The 20,294-nt window shown below is 34.1% G+C and overlaps 1 protein-coding gene and 1 long non-coding RNA gene across 2 annotated transcripts; both read right to left on the reverse strand.

Annotated features, from left to right (window-relative positions):
* Nucleotides 1-4,265: 4,265 nt before the first annotated feature.
* Nucleotides 4,266-13,442, reverse strand: LOC132629832 (uncharacterized). The gene is made up of 13 exons (XM_060345211.1): nucleotides 13,072-13,442; nucleotides 9,467-9,531; nucleotides 8,867-8,939; nucleotides 8,658-8,676; nucleotides 8,150-8,269; nucleotides 6,854-6,923; nucleotides 6,509-6,552; nucleotides 6,378-6,419; nucleotides 5,988-6,047; nucleotides 5,785-5,852; nucleotides 4,936-4,993; nucleotides 4,736-4,828; nucleotides 4,266-4,636 (listed from the first exon to the last, which is right to left on the reverse strand). The coding sequence occupies exons 1-12, from the start codon at nucleotides 13,362-13,364 to the stop codon at nucleotides 4,739-4,741; spliced, it is 1,002 nt and encodes a 333-aa protein (XP_060201194.1). The 5' UTR covers nucleotides 13,365-13,442; the 3' UTR covers nucleotides 4,266-4,636; nucleotides 4,736-4,738.
* LOC132629833 (uncharacterized) lies at nucleotides 9,546-13,065 on the reverse strand. Its single transcript, XR_009578439.1, has 3 exons — nucleotides 11,018-13,065; nucleotides 10,808-10,933; nucleotides 9,546-10,615 (listed from the first exon to the last, which is right to left on the reverse strand). It is a non-coding gene; the product is annotated as an uncharacterized LOC132629833 (long non-coding RNA).
* Nucleotides 13,443-20,294: the final 6,852 nt, after the last annotated feature.

Below are 20,294 nucleotides of genomic sequence, written 5' to 3' on the forward strand. Positions count from 1 at the left end.
GCCAAAATATAAAGTGATTTGATTGCACCATAAGAAAAGAAAGAATAATAAAGTAGAAATTAAGGGGTAAGAGAATTTTACCTTTTATTTTTCTTTTTTCAAACCAAATGGATGGTGACAACCACAATATTCTATGTTTGTTGCAGAAGCCACACGTATCCACTGTGAATTTAGAGGTCACTAAACTCTCAAAAGGGTACATTCCACAATATAAAAAAGTTGTGGCTTAGAGATGACCTAAAAGGATTGGAATTGAAAGGAAGTGAATATTTCTTTTTGGATTGTGGAGAAATGAGAACAGTGGTAGTTAGGGAGGTACAAATAAATAAAAAAATTCTATAGATCATACTTTATAATAATACTTACTATAAACTGAAACTGATTTTTCTGATTTTTCATGTTATATTGTTTTATATATGTTCTCTATAACAGTATTTTACCATAACAATTAAAAAGTATACGAACAAACAACACCCTTACAGAGAGGTTTGACTGTATAATATTCATGTGATTGCGGAAGCATCAAGATTTTCATGATCTATTTTTTTGTTCATTCAATGTTCAGTATTCAAATTGAAATCTGACTAATACGGATTCACTGCCGAAAATGTTATTATGGGGATAAAACGTTTTCTATCAATGGTACGAGACTTTTGGTTTAGGATAGAGGGGTGCTTACCACCTCGCCATAACCAGTGGTAGAGTCGAGAGTTCATTAAGAGGATAGTAAACACGTGAAGAATTCAAGGGGATTTAACATATAGTATATGTATATATCAATAAAATAATTAACCTATTTGTGCAGTATAATTTTTCGACGAAAAAGTATCAGTTGACTCCGCTGGAATAAAAGTGGTTCCACCACTAACCATAACCTTGGTGACATTATCAGTTCACTTTCGGTGACATCAAACACTACCCCATTTGAACGGAAAGTAACATATATAGCTATCCATAAAAAAACATATTATTGTGCTCTCGGTCTCATTAAACAAAATGCAAACGAAATCTACTTTGTTTCAAAAGTGTCTTAAACAAATTTCACTAGTGTTTATACATAATAATCAATTTTTTTTAAAGAATTCAGATTGATTTAATTATTCCTTCACACTTAGCTTGATATATTCGTTACCAAAATTAACTTTACAACTGTTATTTTAACATTTACTTCTAAAACTACTGACATATAATACACAATTAAATACATATCTTTAGTGCATGTATTATAAAATGGTGTCAAATGAAATAGGACAAAGAGAGTATATAAAATTCCATTTATTTGGGAAGCATATACAACCTCCCTCGTGCTAGATCTATCTTAGTTTCCAGCAATGAGTTGCTAGTTCCTTTGGCGTTTTATCTATGTTTTCTTATTTAATTAAGTATTCTGGTTCATTTCTGGAAAGAAGAAATAGTTCAATTCAATGTCACATAGAGAATTTTATTAAAATTTTAGAAAATCTCAACCATATTTGCCAATTGGATGACAAGAGGCCAAGATCTTCCAGCTTGAATCTTGTTTCTTGTGACAATTACAAATAATGTAACTGTTAGCCATTATAAATAATTATATTGAGTTGGTCACGAGGATCCCAAATTCTTTTGGGTATGTCAGACCTTATTTATTTTTCAACAAGGGGGCAAATTGTCCTAAGATGAAATGGATCATAACCTAATTCGGTCAGTAAGTCCCTCCAACTATTCCACGGGCACCTGCTACTTTCTACTAGCACAAGTACCAGCTATCTGCCAATCAAAAATTACAAGTACTAGATTGGAAGAAATCACCAAACATCTTGTCTTTCTAAGAGTTTTATTCTCATGAATTTCACCCGCTAGTAGATACGATGGATTTTATCTCATGAACTTCACCCACCAGTAGATGCAACAGTGATCAACACCCAAACTCCAAATCCTGGATTCACTAACTTGCAAGAGTAATCAGTCTAGAGTGTGTTTGGTATAGAGGAAATTATTTATCAATTTTCTCATGTTTGGATGGTCAAGATTGTTTGGAAAACATTTTCCCTGGGAAATAAGTTTCTTAAAATCAAGAACATGCCTTCCGTGATGCATGTATGGAAAACAAGTTTCATAAGTGACACTTTACAGTGATCGTCTCCTTCCAACCCCTCAGCACCCCAACCCACCCCAACCCCTTATCACCCCCCGCCACTACCACCATCCAGTCCCCACCCCATAGTGGTTGCCTAACTCATAATAAATGAATTTAGGACAATTTCTTATTACTTATTAGGTAAGAAAATCACTTATTATTCCAGAAAATAATTTACAATATAACATTTTCCGTGGCAAAAAATTTATTCGTACCAAACACACCCTTGAGAGTATTATCAATCAGACAATGTTACAAATCAACAGATGAAAAACCTCTCTCAAGCAGCCCCCCACTGCCCTTCCACCACCTATAACCTCTCAATTGACTAAGAGGTATATAGGTCTAATTAAACACCCATTCCGACAAAAGAAACCAACGACAAAAGAAACCAAAGCATATAAAGAACCATATTTGGATTTTACCAACATCACTACCGACTTATAAGCATGTCGGGGTGTAGTTCTGCATTTTTCAGTCTACTCTTAAAGAAAGTAGAAGCATATTTAAGTCAAACATATGTAGTGTTCCATTGAACCGGTCACTTTTCGACCGTGTGCACGCGCGTATGAAAAGTTCTACTACATCAATGAAACAAAATACATCTAAAGGATCCAGAGAATAATGCAAGAAAATCAAAGTGACTAAGAGAATCCTAGACCAAACAAGAACAGAACAAAGTGTTGACAAAAAATGATATCATAATCAGCTTGATCAATCAGAAAGCAAAGTGTAGGGCCAGAAGGATCCAAAATGAGCATAAAATGCAAGCAATAAAACCACATTCTTAATCTTATAGCTACTCAAAGTGCAAGAACCATATCTTACCAAAAGATCACCATGCTTCAATCTTTAAAGTAACACAACCTTTATGAATTGTGAAAGTGGAGAAGCATGTCACTGGACCACAGAACTATTGACTACTTTTATTCTGAGCTTAAAAAATACATTAAAGATTCCCATAGTCAACTTTGATACTCTCATAGTCAACTTTGATACTCCAAGCGTCCCAATTTATCTGGTGGCAGTGTTTTGACCGAGCACAGAGCTTAAGAAAGAATTGAATTTTGCTAATTGTGGTCTAAAACAGTCATAGAATATGTTGCAATAAGTCATATCATTAAGAGTAACATAAGAAGTCTGAAGTTAAATTATTTCTAAGGAAGTGTGACATTCTTTTTGGTACAGACTAAATAGGAAAGTATGAAACATAAATTGGGACACAGGGAGTAATAGTTTAGGTCCATTCAAAGCAAGTTGCAGTATTCTGATAATTCGGGTCAAACAGTGTTGCAATAAGAATTCACAACTTAAAGGACTATAAAGAAAATTGTATAATGTATTCCAACTTTATCATCCTACAGTATTCCTTGTTCACCAGTTCATCGTCCTATGTTTCAAAACACACTAAAGGTATTCCTCCAGAAAAAGTAATGCTATGGTGCACTAAAGAAAACTAGTGCTTTGGCAAGTGTCCAAAGAATGATCCGGGATTTAAACTCTATGCGTTCAACCTTTAAGGTTCTTTGCATTGAACCTATTATATTTAAAAAATTAGTTCAGACCTATACTTCTTGTAATTTTAGTAATTTCTTATGTATAAATTTATACTCTAAGCTGAAAGTACTGGGTTCAGGTGAACCCTATGCTATAAGACTGCATCCGCCTCTGCAGGTGTCATAGGGAATGGTTTTCACAATATTCCATCAGGAGTCTGTATCAATCAGAGAAAAGACACAGTGCAAGAGAAGTTCTTTGCCTGTACTTTGTACATTATTAGTCTCTTATACATAGGAGGAATCCCTTTATTTTCCTCCAAGTATAGGTAGGCCCCAAGAGATGAATAAAAGTAGATGGAGAATATAAAAGGTCAAGAGAATTACAGAACATGCAGAATAATGTTTATGCACGCACATATTCTTGGCCGACTGTAATTAAAAGATGAATTAAGAACAACAGAGAAATTAGAGGATGACAGGCCTGATGCCTGTACCTGCTATGCCTTGCAACTGAAGGGTGATGAATTGGTTTATGAGCGATTTTACTGTATCGCATAAGCTTTAACAAATCAAGTCAATGAGTTGCATCAGTGAAGATCTTCAAGTCACGGAACATCTTTTTGCCAGAATGTAAATATAAACACCAGAGGCGCTCACAATTGGTTTAGACTAAATATACATGGTAAATCCCAATATTTGCTCCGGAGAGTACATATTTACAATGTTAGACGCCTATATAACCAAGCTATGGTCTAAAACAAATATTTAACTGAAGTCAACTGTTAATACAAATGACACAACATGGAATAATAACATATCGTATAAATAACATACGACGATGATTTGGGATATGTCAAAGCCACTTTTACCGACTGAAATCGCGCATGTGATGAGGATGTTGATGAAACATCACTTTCCTCCAGAACGGCCTTGCTATTTCTCTATTTATCCTCATGATAAAAACTTATCTTTTGTTCATTTATAACAGAAGAAACTTTTGCGCCTCATGGCAAGCATTCTCCTGTGAAATTATCCAGAAAGAGAGCAGTTCAGACAATATAGACCTCATGTTACAGAGGCATTAAGAAATAAAACTATTGATAATGGGAGAAGGCCTCACTCCTTAAAGAGCATAAGTTGCCTGTATATATTCCACAATATCTGCACTTTCGAACATCTGTACTCCAGTATTTGGGTCTTCTAAGTATGGGACCTAAAAACAGACAGAGTCATTACTAAGTTCCCCACATTTCTTGGAGGAATGCGTGTAACACTTAACAAACATCTAACAGGTAGAGCTAACATAAAGCAACACAAAACCTGGAAATGACCAACTCTCTCGTATAATACTTGGCGTTTGGGGCTACCACGAGCACAACTGCACCATTTGGTTTTAACTCAGTCAGAACAAATCAAAGCAATGAAATTGTTATCAGGTATACAGGAACAGACATTTCAACTTTGTCCTATTTTTTATTTTTAAATATGTCATGAAAAAATAGTAGAAGCATATTGCTATCAAACTAATCATTGAAGCTCCCATACCAGCTAGAAATATCATCATTGAAATTTCTTCAAATCCCTCTCCAAAACCAGATAAAAGGAATTTCATTCTTGAAACCAGTGGCAAAGCACACTTTTTTGACGATAAACCAACAATTCAGAAGACAAGTGAACTAAATGTATTCAGGTTCTCTTCTGTTTGGGGTGAGAGGAGGATCCTCTATTCATCCCTTCTAATGAATGCCAAATCACTTATTTGTCATTTAATCTAGTTCTCAGACAAAAGAATTGATTAGAAACGGATCTTGGGCTTAACTCAACCCCAAAAGCTAGCTCATGAGGGGAGGATTGCCCAAGTCCATATAAGCAACCAACCAGTCCATTCCCCAACCAATGTGGGACTCTAACCCGCTCTAACAAGAATTACAAAATTAGGTCTGATCATTGAAGCAGCAAGTTAAATCCTTTGCACGGAAACCTACTTAAATCAAATGTACAAACTTATAAAAGACTTCATAGAAAAGATGTTTAATTATTGATTGTATTCTCATAAGACATCAGATAACATTCTAAGTAATTTATTCAGCTTATCATTTGGTGGTAATGGCATCCTATAGTGCACATCATGTAGGTTTTGTTCATCATCCATTTCATAGTAACATGTACCTGTGAAGTATGTGGGGTAGCTCTAGTTCTACAAGTACCTCACGTACAACTTTGCAAAATGGAGAAGGCTGAAAGAAGGATAAAAGTGCTAGTAAGTCATGTAATATGGATAAACTATTCCGCAAAATTTCTTTTTACATAATGATTGAATTAGCAATCTAATAGAGTTCTTTATAACGCTTTCTAAATAAGTATGGTCTGACCTCGTATGCCCATAGCTCAAGTGGCTTGGGTGGCAGTTTAGATGGCTTATATGAAGTCCCCTGGAAAAGTCACAACAGATCATCTAAGCATCCTGTTCTCAACGACACTTATATGTTGTTCGGACTCTTCAAAAATGCTGGTGCGTGCCGGATCCTTCAAAAGTAGTGCATTTTTGGAGGATCCGACACGGGTTCGGAAACATTTTTGGAGAGTCTGAGCAACATAACGTTATTAGCTTTCCACCAACAGTATATTTATACTGAAAGCCTAATTCAGTGAATAAAATTATGGGCATTAGATGTCTTTTAACTCTAGAGGGTAAAACTGTCTGGATCAGAAGCTGTGGCACCAAAAGCCCATAAGTATTAGCATAGTGAGAAAGCATATACCTTCCCCATTCGACCAATCATGGCGAAGCCTGCAGTAAGTGTCTGAGATGACAATATCCAATATTCAATAAATTGTACATCTATTAAACACTATTTCTAATAGATCTAACTCAGTGATGTTTGTTGCTTACAGTGAAAAGACCAAGGGACAACATAAGCGGGACATTTCCATCACCTGCACAAGGAAACCAACAGAATCAATGCGCTCACTAAGAACAGAATTTTACCAGAACGACGGAAAAGTAGTAGGAGATCAATGAGTATCAAACCAAACAATCTTTTAAATGGGTCATTTGGAATCAACTGTCTTTCATGCCAATCCAAGATCTAAACGTTGCTTATTTTTTCACAATAAGAAACTATATTGACACCAGTATATAGCTTAAAGTTTCAGATGTACAAACAAGCTAAAACAAACATTAAGAAGTACAATTCAGATATCTTTTCAGCATAAGTTGGCCATTACAGTTGCATACCATATTTTCCAACCAAGTACTTAATAATCGCATCTGATTCATACATAGCAACTCCAGTGTTTGGATCAACCTGCAACAGAATAACACAAAATATTAGATGTCATAGTGTTGTAATAGACCTGATCAATGAATAGAATAGAGAACCGGATTAATTTGAAAAAGTTAGGTTCAGTAGATTTACAGCATAGCTAGTCAATTTCACTTTCAGAATGAGCAATAAGAAAATGCAAAACAAGAGACATCAGTATCCAATGAAGAAAATACTTAAGCATGTTTTAAACCATCTGCAGCCATCAGATAATTGCGTTGAGTAGAAAATTGTTTCCAAAAGAAGTTTTTGTAGATTATTTCAAAATATATACTCCCTCCGTTTCAATTTCTATGAACAACAACAACAACAACATACCCAGTGAATCCCACAACGTGGGGTCTGGGGAGGGTAGAGTGTACGCAGACCTTACCCCCACCTTAGGTAGGGAGGCTGTTTCCGGAAGACCCTCGGCTCAAGAAAAAGCATAAGAAAGGTCAGATACGGGCAAACAAATCAAATCAATTATGAAAATGAAACAATGAAAGTAAAAGTAAATAAGCCATTATACTAACAGAAACTCGCAGAAATCAAGAGACAAGAAACTATAGAGCAACATAACTACTCGTAAGAAAGGATAAACGCGACTACCTACTAGCCTTCTACCCTAATATGAGTCCTCCATCCCCTCCTATCTAGGGTCAAGTTCTATGAACCTATTTCTTTTTTAGTTTGTGCCAAAATAAATGACATCTTTCCTAATTTGGAAACAAATTCACTTTATGAAATGATTTACAGCCACACAAATATTCAAGACTTATTTTGAACCACAAGTTTCAAAAGTCTTCACTCTTTCTTAAATGTCGTGCCCAGTCAAATGGGTTCACATATATATATTAGACAATTTCTTAGTTTGCAGGTGAATTACACCTGGTGCTCTTCAATTTACATTCAATAACATAGTGGCCGACGGTTTCTGAAGGAAAAAGAAGTATGTAAAAAATATCACTTTGTTTTTTGTCTCAACATACTTTTTGACATGATGCTTCTTGACTCACAGTTGCATATCATCAAGGGAATACAAGAGGAGAACATTCTGAAAATAAATAAATAAAATTTAAGTGAATATAGGAGGACTTTCAAAATGATGATGCAGGTTACAATTCTCCTAATTGTTTTATTATAGAGCATGTAAAAGGTTTGTGGTCTTGTGAGCTTCTGAATCTTAATTTTCTCTACAGGGAGCAATAGGAGAGAAGTTATCTAACCATATAGGGGAACAGCTGCTTTCCACCCATCTGACCAACCTTGGGACGGAAATTTGGACCATTTCTTGGGCAAGGATAAAAGAGGACGTCAAGGTCTAAAACAGCAACTATTTCCCTAACCTGAAATAAATAGACATCTTTAATAATTAGGAATAAAAGGAAAGGACAAAGATCAAATGAGTAGTTCAATGTGTATAATATTAAAAACAAAAAAGAAGAAGAAGAGGATAGTAGCAGTCTGCTGAAGAAGAATGTAACAAGATTCTTTTTTCTTTTTTCTAAAGCTCCATAGAGTTGTTCCGCTAATTAAAGTTGATCACTTACATATAGTAGTTCCACACAATTTTGTAATAGTAGTTCTACAGATATTAGTGTAAACTTTCACCAATCAACCATTTTAACAATTGAAAGAACTTCTGATATATAGGTACATTACGTTGGAGATGCTTGAGTAGATTATAGCTATCAATCAGAATGAGAAATAAAGAGTTGATGCATCCGAAGTTACCTTCCTACAAAACGGGCAGCTGAAGAAATCCGCACATGTTCCGTGCCAGGCAATGTAAGAGAGGAAACAGGTGAATTAAGTCTATAATTAAGTCTAAAACTTGGATCGGAGACAGGAAAAAATAAATATATAAGAAGCATAACTTTCTCATAAGACGCTGATAGTTGAATGTAATAGTGAGCTTTAAAATACTTCGCCAGCAAAAATACCTTTCAAATTCATATATCTCAATTGGCTTCTCAGGTCGAGGACCTAAATTTGAACTTTCCTTCACCTTGAAGCCTATTATAAACATCTCGTGTCAGAAAAGCATTCAGCTAAGACTTACACTCTAAAGTTCAAATTAACTGTTAGATAATGTCTTTATCAGAAAACTTGGGAAGGATATTTCCAGCAACATATCAAAAGATTTCCCTTGGTGTTGTTGAAACTAGAAGATCTCCAACAATGACAAAATATGATATAGTGAAGTAATTAAAAGATACAAGTCATGGTCTTCTATCACTTAATTAATTTTAAAAACATATCATATATTTAACTAATGAACAATGACTTGGAAGAGGTCTTGCTTCTTTTTCTTTTTCTTTTTCTCCTCGGGAGTGCGTTTGATAAAGGTTATCCTTTAATACTCCTGATTTTGGGAATTTTACATGTCGCTTTCTCTACTTTGTTCTATGCACATCAACTGTATCTGTATCAACGCTTGTTGATAATAGGTGTAAAGTCTAACAACTGATTCCGATTCTCCTCAACACCATCCTAACAGGCTTTGGATGAAAATGCATGACGAAAAGGTGAATGATAACTACCAGCAATTCCAAGTGCATACTGTTCAGATGGAACCTCATTTTTGGAGACAAAAGATGCTGAATACCTGCAGTAGTATACAAAGAATAAGTATCCCAAATGTATCAATATCTGTATTTAATACAAAGGTCTTCCAGAAAACCCAAAAGAAATATGTCAATATGATTCAATTCATCATTCCTAAGACTGAAGTGTCACAACAAGTGGGATTCTAGCTTCCATACAAATCATATCATGGTATAACTATGTATGCCACTTAGGAAGATAACTGGACACTCCAACTCAGTTTTTTTAAATCTTGAAGCATTGCCTTGCCTTGTCTCATATAGCTAAATAGATTTATCACATATAATTTTATCACGTAAAAGCATATTGCATTTCACTACTCAATCAAGCTTTAAATACCCATCCAGATGCATCTCTAGGATTTGACAACAATAACAATAACATACCCAGTATAATCCCACCTGGTGGGGTCTGAGGATGGTAGAGTGTACACAGACCTTACCCCTACCTTGTAAAGGTAGAGAGGCTGTTTCCTTTAGACCCTCGACTCAAGGAAAGATGAAAAGGAAGATCTCTAGGATTTGACTCATGATCAATATCAACCAAAAAAAAAAAAAAAAAAAAAACGAATCTTCTTACTTTGGTTTGAATCTTCTGCAAGTAATTTTAAAACGATATCCCAAGTCTCGCCCTCAAGAAGTACAGAAGAAGGGACCAAAGGTCAAATTCCTCTTGACTCTCAAATAATATGTTTGTTGCTGAGAATTCCACCAGGCACATCTACACTCGTGCTATGAACTACCTATACCTCTACTCAGGCCACATGTCAATCTTGATTAACTAATGTGTTTGATTAAGTTTGTTAAGATAAATGTTTCACGAATACTATGAAAGGTCACATATTAATGAGATATTGGGAAACTTAACCTATGGCTGATTGTTCTGCACAGAAAATTTAACAACGTAGCGGACTGTTTATATGTCTATGTTACATTACTTCTATCGAGGCAGCTCAATTCAATTTCCTCATAGCAATATCCATCTTGGACAGTAAGTCTACAAGCATTGTTCCTTCCATTTTCGTGTTCATGGGTTTCTCTTGGAAAAATGACACTGGATGTGCTTCTTCTTCTCATAATGGAAGTCTGTTCACGTTGTTGTCAGAAGAAATTACTGCCTGGTTGAAGGTAGAGACTCATATTCTCTCTCTAAAGTTATGCAGGGCATTCCTTTTAGCAGCTAGTCTGTTGGACTTTAGTTGCCCAAACTATGATAAGTTCTTGCGAAATACTGAGATCACTAAATATATTATTATATAAAAGCTTGCCCATATTCACCTATTTGTTGTTTATGTTATGACCACCACATCAGCTGAAATGGTACAGTCAGCAGACCCAGTCAGCAGCCAGGCACCACTCATCAAGCAGCAGAAAACGTGAGGCGCAGCACGAGAGTGAGAAAGCCTTCAACAATGCTAACAGATTTCAGTTGGCAGATGGATTGAGAAATGCGTGAAGTGTGAAGCCAGGAAAGAGATTAGCAATTACCTATAAATAACGAGTAGCGTATCGCTTGTAGTAGTGTGTAATGTGAAAAGTTCTGTATCCTCTCATCCCCGTTCTCTCTGGTTTTCTCATCTCCTTGTATTGTTCTTAAAGTTCTCTGTAATTTCCTTCATCAGAGTTGTTCCTATTATTGCCAGTTACTTATACAATTTCCTTTGTTGTTGTTTGAGTAGTTCCCAGATTACCATTTATCCTTGGGCAAGTTTCATCCACTGAGACTTACTCCCCTCCCTAGGACTAAGCTCACCATCTCCTTGTCCTAACATACAAGTCAACCATTGGTCACTAGCAGGCCACTCCTTGAAGTTGTAATGCTACTCACATAACTTAAATAACTATAGTATTAAATGCCAAAACATAACTTGGTATCAAATCAAAACTTATACGTTGCGACTACTAAACTCCTGACGTTCTATTGTTTAAAATCGAATCAAATCAAAAGCATCCAGAAGAATCTGTCAATAACACCTATAATTCTCAACAAAACAAGTCTTATAATTAGGGGTAGAGCTAGAGAGTAAGAAACGGGTTCGACAGTTCAAACCTTATATTTGTCTTGAGACATTCATATTAATACAAATTATTAATTTACAACCCAATAACTTAAAAGGACTAAAATGTCTAACTACCCATAAGCTTCAGATCCTCGCTCCGCCTCTGCTTAAAATCCTCATAACTCATTCAAATCTCAGAAATACAATTCCCAAGTGATCATAAAGCTTGATTATTCCCCAATTCACAAATACTACAACAATTAGGAACCCTATGCTATATCATTATCTCAATACATTCAACAAATCAGTTAATCAACTAGCTTCAATCCCAACAACAACAACATACCCCGTGTAATCCCACAAGTGGGGTCTGGGGAGGATAGGATGTACGCTGACCTTACCCCTACCTCGTAGAGATAGCAAGGCTGTTTTCGAAAGACCCTCGGCTTGAGTAAAGCAGTTCGAAAAAAAAGGGAATATGAAAGCAGTAACAACAACAAAACACGCGAAATGGAAAGCAGTACATAGCATTCAGAAAAAGGAACAACAACAACAACAACAACAACGAAATAATGCGATAAACAAAGTAAAAGAATCACAAGAGGTAATAGAAAACGAAGAACACGAAACTACGAGAATAGTGCTAATACTACTAGTAAGAAAGTAGGTACAAGTAAGATAACCAATCCTATCTAGCGGAAAAGCGAGAAATCATACAACTACCAATTAACCTTCTGCCATAATCCGCGACCTCCAAACCCTCCTATCTAAGATCATGTCCTCGGTAAGCTCAAGAAAATACGTCATGTCATGTCTAATCACCTCCCCCAATACTCCGGCCTACCTCTACCTCTCCTAACACCCACCACTGCCAACCTCTCACACCTCCTTACTGGGGTATCGACGCTTTTTCACATGCCCAAACCATCTCAACCTCGCTTCCTCCATTTTGTCCCGGATGTCTTCATTCCTAATTTTATCCCTCCTAGTTACTAGCTTCAATCCCAAATTTCCAAATTAGTTGGGGCCAGCTATAAGAATCATCTATATCCATTCAATAAAAATAGACTATTCTACATACACAAAATCAAATTTCAGCTATATTGAGGTGATTAAAGATGAAATTAAATTGAAATGAAGTAATTTGAGAAAATCCTACCCAAAAACAAGAGCTACCAGTACCACACCGAACCGGCTACAACAAAACATTACTCCCTCTATCCCAGTTTATGTGATACACTTTTCTTTTTAGTCTATACCAAAAAGAATAATACATTTCCTTTTTTGGCAACAATATAACATCAAACTTTACCTTTTGCGCTCATACAAATATATTTAGCTTATTTTAGACTCCGTGCCCAGTCAAATTATATCACATAAATTGGGACGGAGGGAGTACTATAATCGAAGTACAAGACATAGTAACAAGAAGCTACAAGAATAATACTACAGCGCTACATCACAAGGACCAAAATGAAAATTTTCCAGCAATTGAGGGACCAAAAACACTATTCTCCCTAAATTGAATGAACAAAATCATACCCAGAAACAAGAGCACCAGTACCAAGTCGAAAAATCAAAGCAAGAGAAGCACTTAATATATCAAAAATCTTATCACTTCTCGGCGTAAACGGCTTAGGTTTCGGCGCCTTGAAATTCAACGGCGCCGAAAATGAAGAAGTTGATTTAAGTTCCTCTTTAGTGCTCACACTATTATTATCTGAAGATTGAGTCATTGATTTTACAAACAAAACTCTATTGTTTTTATAGAGTTTTTTGTGAACTGAAATTGGCCGGTAAATTGGCGCCGGTGAAATGTTTACAACTCCGGCCATATAATCTATTGGTGTGGACGAAAATGAAACAGGTAATTCTGTTAAGAGGTTTTATATTTTGGAGTTAATATGAGATAGATTCTAATTTTAGTCGTTATGATATTTGTTAAAAATTTATTGGTTATTTCTTTTTCATTCTCTGCTTTGAATATCACATAAAAGTACACATTTTAATTAATTGAAGAGCAAATGCGAAGAGCCGTATATCACAATTTAGCTCGTTTAAAAAAAATAGCTAGACTTATTTTTTTTAAAGTTGCAAAGATATTTTTTTAAAGGAATTAGACCTGACACATAAGAAAAAATTACCTTGTGGTTTAGAAAAATATTTCAACTAAAAAAAATGGGTAGACTTTTTTTTAAAGTCACATGGTATTTTTTTAATTAAAAATAAGCTAAATATTTTTTTTTTCAAAATCCATTAATGAAAAAGCTATATTTGCATCATTTGTGTAATAATAGGGATATATTTGCATCATTTTGTAACGGCAGGAGTATATATATACCTTTTTTTACGAGGGGTATATTTGCTCTAAATCGCAAAGTTGAGAGATATATTTTCACCTTTGCCCTAGTTTAAATATACGCGTCGTTTGAGTATATTTCTGTTCCGTCCTAATATACCCTCCTGTTATACTTTTGGCAGAAATTTGCTCTTATTTTTGACGGAGGGACATATGGTAAGCTCAAAATCAAATGACCTGCCCCAAATTTTAAATACTCGACTCCTTTAGAAATCCACATGTTTAACCCGACCCTATTCATTTTCATCATATTTCTTCTCTTTGGTCGCTGAAAACATTAATAATAATACAAAGTTAACATTACACGTGGATTATTTAATATTGTAATGATTGATAATTAAGTAAATTTGTGAGAGTCCCAATGGACTAAAAGTATTTATGAGTTTCATACAAAATTAAAACTCTCTCTATGATGCACATGACATATGACAAGCATGTGAAGAAGAGGGGCATATTAAACTTTAGGCGTTTCCTATATTGAAATTGGAAAAGAAATTTAGGGATATTATAAAGAATTAGTTCAGAATCAACCATCGAGGCGCTTTTTGGGTGAAAACCCAAGGAATAAATCCTTGCTGATCGAGGCCCAAAGCTGACAATACCTTAAAAGTTGGACCAGGACCATTACACTCTTTGTCTCAATTATCATCATGCATTTTCTTTTTTTAATTTATCTAAGAAGTAATAATATATTTATATATTTAAAGATAATTTAACTTTAAACAAAATTAATAAAACTTTTTTCTCCTTATTTAGTTGTATATAAAATATTAAACGTTTTTTTATTAATATTTTGTGAAGATTTTTTTATAGTTTTTGGCCTTTTCCTTTCCTCACTTTCTTTTCATTTCTTTACCTTTGCTTATTCAATTCCTCCCGAAAATCAATACCTATTATGTTATATTTTCTTAATAGGTAATACATTTCTTGTATTTTTTTCAAGTAGTAAGCTCAAAAGATTTAGACCCAACAAACGATAATAATATTCTATGAAAATCTAAAAACTTTGAAGACTTTTATGAACAATAAAAAACAAAATACTTGAGTACTGTAATTTTTTATATTTGTAATTAAGTAACTTTCTTATGAATTAAACTGCATTCTTCGAACTACAAACTAATTTTACAGTCTTGTGTTCTATTATGGTTGCTAAAAGTTAATCCACATGCGGAAGGATATATACGTACTTCCTTAAGCAGCATACACGTATGTGATGACTTTTTTTTTGTGCTTCCACTTTCGAAACACCCTAGTTAGAGACATAAAACGTTATTTAACCTCGAGGATAAACAAAAAAATCAGAAGAAATTAAGAATTAACTAAGCAAATGAAAACTTTCGATATATGAATTGAAGAGGGGGAACTCTATGTTGACATAAGGTAATCAAATTCTTTAAAAAGTACAAAAAAATAACGTTTTTTCTTCATGTATAAGAATTGAGAAGGGAAAAAACTATATTATTGTTAATATAAGGTAATCAAATTCTTTAAAAAAAATACAAAAGGAAAGAAAGAGGAAAATCGAAATCATTTTTTTAAACATGCAAATATGATTTGCTTCAATCGGCTAAAATCAAGAAAGAATTTTACAACAAAAATACATGAAGCACCAAGCAAACATAAAGGAAAACCTAAAATTTTAACAACATAAACATGAAGGAAAACGTAGACATATCAAAAATAGGAAAACCGAAAGAAAACTTACTTCAAAGGTAGAGAATAATTTACATGGGTCAAAACATGCATATTTATTTGGATGGAAATACTATATTGGTGTAATTTTAAGGTGCCATAAATTTACACATTAAATAATTGGAGGTTATGAATATAAAAGGCTCGGGAGTTATGAATATTATTAGTACTAATTAAAAGTAGAATTTATGAAGATAAAGTGGTGTGAGTTATGGAGATGACTTTTTAAAATTAAATAATTAAAAAAATAAGGGCAAAATTCAAAAAAAGGAGAAAAGATAAATAGGAATGATGGCCATAGAGAGGTGCCACATTACCTTATTTATGCCTAGCTTTATATTATATATAAATTTATAGAATGGTAATGTAAGTATTGGGATGGTAAATTAAATATAAAAGGAAGAGGAAGAATCGTGGCGATTTTACATCAAATTATTTGGAGTGAAATGAGAATTTTACTGATTTTATGCGAAAATCAGGACTAACAAAATTAAGAAAGTATTAACAAACTATGAAGTAAAAATAACTGTAACTGGCAATTTTCTTAATGGCATTTAGAAGATAACCTTTTCATGTTCCAATGTTTATTGGTTTCGTCCTCTTAGCTTCTACCCTGTTATAATATTCATTACAGCCTTTATATGTTGCCATCAAAACATCAAATTCTCCGCTTCTTTTTCTTCCATCTCCTTGTATCTCATTCTTCAAATAAATAGATTTCATAATGTTCTGTATATAAGTTATTTTTTTTGGAATATGATAAATGATACTTGCTTTGTTCTTCTGTTTTTATGTTAATTAATTGTGCAAATGTTATTATAATATAAATAAACGTGACCATATTTATTTGGCTTTTTGCAGTTGGAGTAAATCTTTATAAATTAGTGATGTTGAGATTTTTCGTCAATCAAAATCAAAGATTTTGGTGCTAGAGGTTTGTCCTGACTCAAATGTGATCTTCGCTCAGCCTTTATTTTTAACAAAAACTAAAATAGTAGCATAAAGCAATTAGTGATAAAGCTATCTATCATCTTTGGAGACCAACAAGAAGATAATTTTAGGGATATTTGAATTGTATTGAGTCACAAATAACAATGGATATTTTTATAAGAAATTATAAAAGTAAAAGTGAAAATCATTAAAAATATAGGATGAGGTGTAAATAAAAAAAGAATATATATGTTAAGGGTGCAAAACTCTTCCTCCTTTAATTTGTTGTTAATTAGTTAGTATAATATGATCTTCACTATATTTTTGGTCAAAGGATAATTCCGTCTCTTTCTTTTGTGATTTAGAATTTTACAATTATTTTCATCTCTTTTCATTTAATGTAGAATATAATTTTTTTTTATCTTTTTAATGGATCAAATATAGGATTGTTCATGAAAAATTGAAAAAAAATATATATCAAACTAAAGAAAGGACTCAACATGCTCTTGAGTTTATGATTGTAAGGAACTATTTTTGACAAAACATGCTATCCTGTCCCAAGAAGATTTGAGATCCGAGCATAACTGAGAGCATCAATATAACATTCATAATAAGAGTCATAGTTATGGCGGAGCAAATAAAACGTTGGGGTGAAACATACATCAAGAATGTTATCTATAACAAAGTGTTGGGCTATGTACAATTATATCATATGCCGACACCTAATTACAAAATTTATCTCATTTAACATCGCACCTACCTAACTAAACTTAATTGTTCAACTTTGCAACTTTAAACAATTCATAATATGTTGTGTTAACCAATCAAGTCATTTGAGTAGGTTAACTATTTATGAAATTCAGCTTGTACTTTTTTCCATCAAATGTAGAATTAATCATACGCGCATGTTTTAATATTATTATCTATGGTTAAAAAAGAACTATACTTGCAAAATTGGAACATACGTGCAACGCATGTGTCCAGAAACTAGTCATTTGATAAGCACACAACATCCATAAGTAGAAGTTTTGCTCTTACATGCATGTATGTAAATACTATGAAGTAGTTATATGAAATGATGAATTTAAACTATTTCTGGAGTTGAGGAGGAGTATGTACTAACAATGAGCAATGTGGCATACCAAAGTGCAATCTTACTAGGTGTTGAAGAAAAGGAAGCTCTCAAAGCTCTTCATTCTGATCGATCAAGCAAGAAACATGAGCAAAATTCCATGGAGGATGATGACATTTCTGATATGGAGTTTACAAGAAACGAGAGTCACACTTGAGTTTGGTCAGAACAATCTAGAAGTCTTATTTAGACTTTGACTACCAATGGGCTAATACATGGGATTGGGCCTAATTTTGAATATATGGGCTGCGTGAATATTGTGCTGAAGTGCACACTAGCCCAAACGAGTAGATAGATTCTTATACACTTGTTTTTAGGGAAAATACATAAAAACTCCCCCAACGTATACTCGAATTAATTATGACGCACTCAACCTTTGCGGACGACCTATTACCCCCTGGTCTTATTTTTTCTGTATTTTTGTACTCCTTTTTGACTGATGTGGCAAAAAATAAATAAAAAAAATTGATGCCCAGTTGCACATTGGAGAGTGTTGCACACTCTCCCCCACATTGGTGCCACGTCATTGCCACGACACTGCCACATCACTGACACGTCACTGCCACTTTTCCTTTCTTTTTTTCATTAGATTTTTCTTTTATTTTTTCTTTTATTAATTATATTTACACTAATTAACCTCTAATTAACCATTAAACCATTAATTTTGTCTTCTTCATCACTAAACCCTTCTTCTTCTTCTTCTTCTTCTTCTTCTTCTTCTTCTTCTTCTTCTTCTTCATTTCAAGAAATCCATCAACCCATTTTCTTCCTCCATTAACACACACACATTCAACCCATTTTCTTCAAAATTAACAACATACATTCAACCAATTTTTTTTCTCCATTAACACACACATACATTCAACCCATTTTCTTCCTTCATTAACAACACACATTCAATCTATTTTCTTCCTCCATTAACACACATATATTCAACCCATTTTCTTCCTCCATTAATACACACATTCAACCCATTTTCTTCCTCCATTAACACACACATTCAACCCATTTTCTTCCTCCATTAATACACACACACACATTCAACCAATTTTCTTCTTCCATCAACACACACACATTCAATTTCTTTCATCAATCATAATTTTTTTTTTTGAATCTCTTAGCCTTATCTGACCTCTTTTTATGTTTTTTATTGAGCCGAGGGTCTTTCAGAAACAGCCGTCCTACCTTGGTAGGAGTAAGGTCTGCGTACACTCTACCCTCCCCAGACCCCACATTGTGGGATTTCACTGGGTTGTTGTTGTTGTAATCATAAATATTTTTTTCAAGAAATTAACCAACCAATTTTCTTCCTCCATTAACACACACACATTCAACTCATTTTCTTCCTCCATTAACACACACATTCAATTTCATCATAAACCCCCCTTTTTCTTCATTTCAGGCCGCCAACCCCCCAACACCCGGAAAAAAAAAAATCAAGATTGTACGGATATAGCAAAGAAACAAAAACAAATATTCAAAGTTAATTGTCTTCTCTTGATCAACAAGAATCCCAACACACACACCTGCAAGACCCAACAACACCAATAAACATAAATCCTAGCTTCTTCCCCCAATTTGCCTTCTTTTTCGATTTCCCATGAGATTTATCATGCTTTTTATCGTTGTTTTTATCGTGGTTAGAGTGTTTACTCTCCAAGGTTGTCATTTTTGGAGCAAAATGCATAGTTTTTGGAGGTGGTGATGGATGGCGGTGGTGCTGACGTGGCAGTGGTGGTGGTGGTGATAAACGACTCACATTTTGCTGAGATAAAAGACTCACATTTAGCATTTGGGTTGGTCTCCAACTAAGTAAATCTTCTTCAAAATCAATAAAGATTGAAGCTTTAACAATTGGGCATATGAAATGTGGAAGAAAGAGAGGGTGGGGGTGGGTGAGAGGATATAAATAAATTTTTAAAAACTAATTTTTATTAAAATATAAAAACTATTTTTACTGCCCTCACTCGCCATTTTTAAATTATATTTTTTTTTTGGTGCCATGTTAGCCTAAAAGGTCACAAAAATACTGAAAAAATAAGGCCAGGGGGGTAATAGGTTGCCCGCAAAGGTTGGGTGCGTCATAATTAATCCGAGTATACGCTGGGGGATTTATGTATTTTCCTCTTGTTTTTACAGATATTTCTAGGTAGATTCTAGAGCAATGATGAGGTGTAGATAATTAGTTAGTTTGTTACATAGATTTAATTATTTGTATTCAGTCCTTAGATAATTACACAGTAGATCCTTTGTAATAGTGTAAATGGATGTAATCTTTCCATGATTGAATACACAAAAAAAATTTCCAAATCACAATCTTCAATTTACATTTCTGTCATGGTATCAGAGCAGCAGTAGCTCGATCCAAAGTTTTGATACAATTTTCTCAATCAAAATCACCTCACTTACTATCAAATTACATCATTGTCAAGCTAAGCAGAAATGGGAGAGACCACTGAAAGCACAACAAACACAGTCACTTCCTATGATGTCAATCACCCTTACTACCTCCACTCTTCTGATTCACCTGGATTAAACCTGATCAACTCCATTTTTGATGGAAGAGGTTTTCCAGGTTAGAGGATATCCATTTTGATTCACGTCAGGTATAGACAATTTAAATGAGGAAGTGTTCCCTGCTAGGGACATTCC

The sequence above is a fragment of the Lycium barbarum genome, chromosome 3, assembly GCF_019175385.1.
Source record: "Lycium barbarum isolate Lr01 chromosome 3, ASM1917538v2, whole genome shotgun sequence".
Taxonomy (NCBI): Eukaryota; Viridiplantae; Streptophyta; class Magnoliopsida; order Solanales; family Solanaceae; genus Lycium; species Lycium barbarum.